This window comes from Papilio xuthus, unplaced genomic scaffold, assembly GCF_000836235.2.
Source record: "Papilio xuthus unplaced genomic scaffold, Pxut_1.1 DF825946.1, whole genome shotgun sequence".
NCBI lineage: Eukaryota > Metazoa > Arthropoda > Insecta > Lepidoptera > Papilionidae > Papilio > Papilio xuthus.
Window position 1 is genome coordinate 253,223 of NW_013532703.1, and position 6,190 is coordinate 259,412.

Here is a 6,190-nt window from a genome sequence, read left to right on the forward strand (position 1 = left end):
GTCTTTTTCTCTTCAAATACATTATTGCACTATTCACAATATGTCCGAGGACGAGCAAACGCTGTCCTAATGTGATTTTTTAATAATTGATGCGGCCAAGTAAAGCGAGCGTCTATACGCCGCCCGCTTTAGTCATGAACTAAAAAATGTCAGCTGGCCCAAGAACGTTCTCATTCGTAAATCGATTGAAAATCTGTGAAACAGCCTCTAAACTATCCTTCATCTCTTTCGCGCAGGTACCGTCTCACTCGCACACGCAACTTTAATTCATTGTTTTATGGCCATTAGAAGCATTGTTTGATAGGAATAAATGAATATTTAAAGGATTTTGAGCATACTTTACAACACTAAAATAGTATTTATCAAAATATATTGCAGGATTTTTCAATTGAGACCATATGTTAAACAAAGCAATATGTCAACAATAACAGTGCTCTATTGACATTTCAAGACCTGCCCTGATTGGACTACGCACAGCTGTTTTTGACGCTTTGTTAATTTCACGTTTCCACACTAGATGGCTGCACATTCCCATCAACAACAGCTTACATTGGATAATAATTTGATTGGCTTGTATAAATTTCTTCACCACAATTGATATCATTAATTTGCAACTTACTCGTAATAACCTAAATATCCATTTTATCAGTTAGCTTTTAAGTATGTTTCGTATTTGACTACAAATTTCATGAACATGGAACCTTTTTTGATTGTTACCATAGTAACGTTCTAAAATGTAAACAAGTTTTAGATTGGAGTTTTGGAGTTGACATCTATAGTATTGAAAAGTAAAAAAGAGATTAATTATAATTTGCAAGTGACTCGTTATTGGTTGAAAATCTATTGAAAAACATAAAATACATCAGTGGACATTGGAAGTCAGTATCCAATAAAACAACAAAAATGGATTCGCAAGACCTTTTAGCGCGTGAGAATGAATTTAAAAAACTTAACAGGCAATTGGAAAAGAAAACAGAAAGTCTTATGAAGGAAATAGAACATGTTATGGTATGTCTTTTAATCAAAATAACTTCCATTTTAAAAATATATTGATCAAAATTATAAATCAGTTACTAATGATATTCATTTGTACATATTAGGAAAAACAAGACATATTTAAAGATGTGTCACACAACCTGAGGTTAACACCTTCACCGAAAACTATAAGAAAGCATTGCTGTGATTCTACAAGAACATTAACACCCCATAGTGCAGATAAACAAAAAAAACTTGGAAATAAAACATGTAATAAACAAAAAGAAAGACTTAACAATTATAATGAGAAGACAAATATACTTAATTCCTATCACCAAGAACAAACTAATTTTGACTCAAACCCACAAAATAATTTTAACACCGTACAAATGTGTCACAATTGTATGTTCAATGAAAATGGTAGATTAAATAATGATATGGAATTCTTACATGCGTTTGTTTCCATTAATGTTGATGATAAAATACTGCCACAGACATTTTTAAAAGGTAAGATTCATTATAATTTAACAAGACATTAAGAAGCTCCCGCTAAACAGTTAAGGAACTGAAACAAAAGGCAGTTATTTTAGAAACTAAAAATATTTGGGCCCCGGCTACTGGTTACTCATTGTCATAAGATTTAGCCATCGGTGGTGCAGCATTTTTGTTATATATTTTCTACACTATTTTCTAAACTACATATAAACTCATGTATCTTTTGTTTTGACAAATGTAATATAGTTAAATTTTATCACCAACAAGAGTGTGAACTCATCTTAAAATTAAACGTTGTGATTACTTTATGAATTTAAATTATGTTGTTAACAAAATTCTTAATTTCATTCAGACAAATGTAAATTTTACTATATATTTTAGTATTTTCATTTAATGTTATTTAATTTTTTGTTAAAAAGGTTTCTATTCTTTAATTTATTTGCACAATAGATGTTAGACGATTATACATATTAAATTTAATTTTGTTTAAAATACAAAACTAAATTCACTGTAAGTTACTAAGCTACTGTTACCTATAAATGTTCGGCGCTAGATGGCGCTGAAACTAATAATGAGAGTTTCGTTATTTAGGGTGTTTCATACCAGATTTTAGCCAGTTCCTACGACTACTACGTCTTAATCATTTAAACAAATAAGCAGCCAATTTGGTATTTTTATTTATGATTCAAGAGCGTGTTTCGGTGGAGCGCGTGTGCAAGTTCCTGGCGGCCAAAGTGAAGCTACTGCAGGAGCAGGTGGACAAGATGCAGGCTGCTCTCGATAAGAAGGTATATAATACTGTATGACTGTAGTTTGATTAGTAAAAAACACAAATTAACATTGTAAACCTCCCCCAAAAATGTACCCAACTTAATACCTGTTTCATTAACCCAACTGATTTTTTGACAATGTGGTGCGAGTAATACATAGTTATGATAATGAGGTACGTTCCAGAGTGCGCAGTGCGAGGGCCACCTGGCGCAGCTGGCGGGCCTGGAGGGCGAGCGGCTGACGCAGCTCAGCCAGGCCAACACCGCGCGCACAGCCGCTGCCGACGCTAAGGCTAAGTGCGCCGCGCTGCAGGCTAAGTTAGAAGTAAGGAAACTACGTCTACAGTTTCTGCACGTAATAATATCAAAATTGAAGAGGAAATGAAAGTCACCAAACAATCACTTTCTAAGAAGATAGAATGTATTGTAAACGTGTAGTCCTACCTTCAAATGTAGGAGAAGGAGCGGCAGTACGCGGAGGCGCGGGGGAGTGCGGAGCGCGCGGGGGCGGAGGCGCGGCGCGCGGGGGGCAGGGTGGGGGCGCTGCAGGCGCAGTGCCACGCCCACCAGCAGGCGCGCGACACCCTCGCACAGCAGCTGGAGACTGCCAGGATGGCCGAGAAGGTGAGCAGAGACTTGACTATCTAAGTTATTGTTTTACGCGTGCTGTGTACGTGATAGTAGAGATGTAAATATTGCAGGAGTTCCGCGAGGCGAGCCGCGCGCTGTCAGCGGAGCAGCAGCGGGCGCGGGGCGAGGCGGAGACGCGCTGGCGGGTGCTGGCGGGCGCCGCACACAGCCAGGCCGCGCTCATACACAACCTGCGCACTCAGAACGCGCTGCTCGCTGCACACGCGCGTCTGGACACGCTGGACAACGAGTACACCACCCTCTTGAATAAACACTCATGATTCAATGCATTGTCTCATTTATTACCCGACTAAATCAGTAGGAATATTTTAATGTACGTGGATTTGTCGATTAACATATAACATATATATACAGGGATATACAGGGGATATCAAAATTTCTGTACCGATTTTAACGAGTTCGTTATCATTCGATTCGTATTCTTTGCCTTAGTGTCATAATATACAGGAACTCATTTTTTTTTCTACTAAAAATAGTGTTCTTACATAGTTAAAAAAATCAGTTATAGAACAAACATTCGAAAACCTATATCAAAATTACGGTTTAAATAACATCTCACAAACAGCATCCTAAATTATGATAAACTATCATTGAAATCGATGGACTTGTGAAGGTAGCGTCTGTTTACTTAACATATGTAACAATATCCTGTGCAAGTTCCACATCAATGAATATATTATATATTATATTATAACTGTGATTGTATCTCACAGCTGACTAACACATTAGATCACAGCGCGATGCGTAATGTTAATGTTATTGCTTGTCAGTGTTGCCACACTAACGTCCAAATCTCCACATTTAACTCACGTACAGTCAGATATTAAACTGATTATTCGTCTGTTGCAGTTTTCAGTTGATATTATTTATTACAAATATAGTTTAGAACAATCTTGAGTTAACTACGTAATATAAAATAAAAAAAACAAACATTTTTGGCGTTGCAAAAACTACAAATTCAAAAAATAAAATTTATAAATAATATTATAATTTCTACGTTACAGGATTTGAAATAAAAAACTTAAACTTAAAAAAATAAATGAATTATACGCAAAACCAACAGTTGGTAAATTTCCTAATATGGCAACACTTAAAGAACCTAAGATAAACTTAAGCGACCTTTGGTAATCGAGCACAATCGCGTGGAGCAGAGTGACAAGCGCACAATCCTTTCGCAATGAACACCGTTATTTTATTGACCATCTTGGCCACCTCGCTTTGGTGTGTGGGTGGTGACCACTTGGTGGTGGGCAACACTGCCAATAGAGTTGTCCTCGCAGAACACAAGAGAGTCGAATACAACGCGATACCTTTCATCAAAAGGGTTAAATATTTCTTCTACTCTTCGCCGGATAACAAAGTTATTCAGGTATGTACAAAAATGTAAAATTTAATTATCCAAATGAAATAACATTTAGCCATCGTCATAATAAATCCTTGTATGTCCCCACCGAGGGGATAGACGAAGGCGTATTTATGCCGTTTTTTAGAGAAGGCCTAAGAAAGAGGATTACTATAGATGCAGTCATTTGTACAGATTTCAATTAAAACAATGGGAAATATTTTTAAAAACGTATTTATTACATTTTAAATATAATACAAATTTGAATATAATCGTAACCTCCGGGAAATAACCGAAGTGGATTGCACAACTGTATATTTATAGTTGTTGATACAGGAATTTTATTTTTATTTGAATCCAAGACAAACAACAATTTCACTGTAGCAGCACACCTCTTGGCGCTAACTCCGTCCCTTGCTACCGTTATCTACAAAATATTTTTTCACCATACTAGGGTTAAGTGATCGAAGTGGCCAATGTTCAGATCTTTGTTACTTACATTCTGTACGCCACGAAAAAAAAAACCTGGCCAGTTTTGCTGGAAATAGAATATAGAAGCATGTAATATTTTAAAACAAATTATCGCAAAAATCTTCATATATTTATTTAAAATTTTAAATTCATTTAAAAATATATTAAGAAAATATGATTCATGAACCAAATTACGTTTATTGTATTTCCCTTGCGTTTATTCGTACAAATGACGTGACCGAATTATCTTACAATTATTATTAAGTAGGCGAAGGAAATTATAAAGTACTTCTAAGTAAATGATATCGGAACTTCTCAGAATAACTTATTATCAGTTTAAATAATAAGCAGCGATTCGTGTTGAAATCTTTGAGAGAAAAATAATAATGCTCTTTTTAATTGCTTCTGATGAAAAAATCATCGATTTTCATTTTTAAGTAAAGTGCCAAGTATTTAAGAACATGTATAGTTGAATATAATTAATTAACTAACAAATAACCAAATATTAAAACTTATTTTGTGATGTTAAGTTAGGGACAATGTCCCACCGTAATTAGCAACGACCTAGTCACCCTTAAGGTAGGAGCAAGACCTTGGTAAATACACTTTTGGCAATAACAAAGTCCTGTCAGTTAAAGACGTAGACATTTTTAATATCATTGTTTAGGAAGTTCTTAACTATGATAAATGTTTTGAATTAGTCGTATAATATTTCAATTATTCATTGAACATTGAAGTGCTTAGATATCTAACTATAAGATTCAAATTGATATAAACAATGAATTGTTTATATCAAAACTATATTCAGATTTGATTGTTGAATATTCTATAGTTTAACTTATGTTATTGTAATTGATTAATAGTAGAGGATGTGCGCCGGTGTGGGTCATTCACACGAGCGTCACTGCTCGCAGGCCTCGCAGGCTTGCCGGGAATCTGCGTCATATATACATAGTCTCATACATACATGCATTGTGCAAATGTACTTACTGTTTTATATAGAATTAGGACCCAAAATAATAAATGACCACATGAAATAAAAAAAAACTTTATGAAATATATTTTCGCTCAAATCGAGAATCTTTTACACAATTAAAAAAATGAAAACTAGGCATTTTATATAATGCCGTTGTTCTCAATTTAGCGATAACATGTACGTTATATGTGCAGGGCATCCAGGCGCTGGACACACTGCACAGCAAGGCCTCCATCAATATAACAGCAGGCGGCGTGGGGCACAGCTTCGTCAACATGCGTATGAAGAGTGAGCGCGGGAAGGCGCTTGGATATGACATCGGAATTTATGTCAACCCGCAGTACCAATGATAATATAAAACGTAGATGTACTTTAAGATTATATTATATTTAAGTAAATAAGTGTTCTTATTACACCCTTTTTTGATACTTATTTGAGAAGAAAAATAGCAATTGGAAGCGTCACGGTAGCATAACGCTCAAAGGTACAGATATTCAATCACGTGGTCGG

General features: G+C 35.4%; 2 protein-coding genes across 2 annotated transcripts; both read left to right on the forward strand.

The window, feature by feature from the left end:
• Positions 1-668: 668 nt before the first annotated feature.
• LOC106123784 (uncharacterized) lies at positions 669-3,151 on the forward strand. The gene is made up of 6 exons (XM_013320191.1): positions 669-1,008; positions 1,101-1,482; positions 2,161-2,258; positions 2,425-2,565; positions 2,697-2,864; positions 2,942-3,151. Exons 1-6 carry the CDS (start codon positions 904-906, stop codon positions 3,149-3,151), a joined length of 1,104 nt encoding a protein of 367 aa, XP_013175645.1. The 5' UTR covers positions 669-903.
• An 859-nt stretch (positions 3,152-4,010) lies between these two features.
• Positions 4,011-6,061, forward strand: LOC106124142 (uncharacterized). The gene is made up of 2 exons (XM_013320611.1): positions 4,011-4,260; positions 5,875-6,061. The coding sequence occupies exons 1-2, from the start codon at positions 4,069-4,071 to the stop codon at positions 6,028-6,030; spliced, it is 348 nt and encodes a 115-aa protein (XP_013176065.1). The 5' UTR covers positions 4,011-4,068; the 3' UTR covers positions 6,031-6,061.
• Positions 6,062-6,190: the final 129 nt, after the last annotated feature.

Excerpts from the sequence above, each read along its gene's own strand:
- LOC106123784 (XM_013320191.1), top strand. The coding sequence starts at position 904 with ATGGATTCGCAAGACCTTTTAGCGCGTGAGAATGAATTTAAAAAACTT. Across the intron at positions 1,009-1,100 it reads AGGAAATAGAACATGTTATG|GAAAAACAAGACATATTTAA; the intron begins GTATGTCTTTTA and ends TGTACATATTAG. Across the intron at positions 2,259-2,424 it reads AGGCTGCTCTCGATAAGAAG|AGTGCGCAGTGCGAGGGCCA; the intron begins GTATATAATACT and ends GGTACGTTCCAG.
- LOC106124142 (XM_013320611.1), top strand. The coding sequence starts at position 4,069 with ATGAACACCGTTATTTTATTGACCATCTTGGCCACCTCGCTTTGGTGT. Across the intron at positions 4,261-5,874 it reads CGGATAACAAAGTTATTCAG|GGCATCCAGGCGCTGGACAC; the intron begins GTATGTACAAAA and ends TTATATGTGCAG.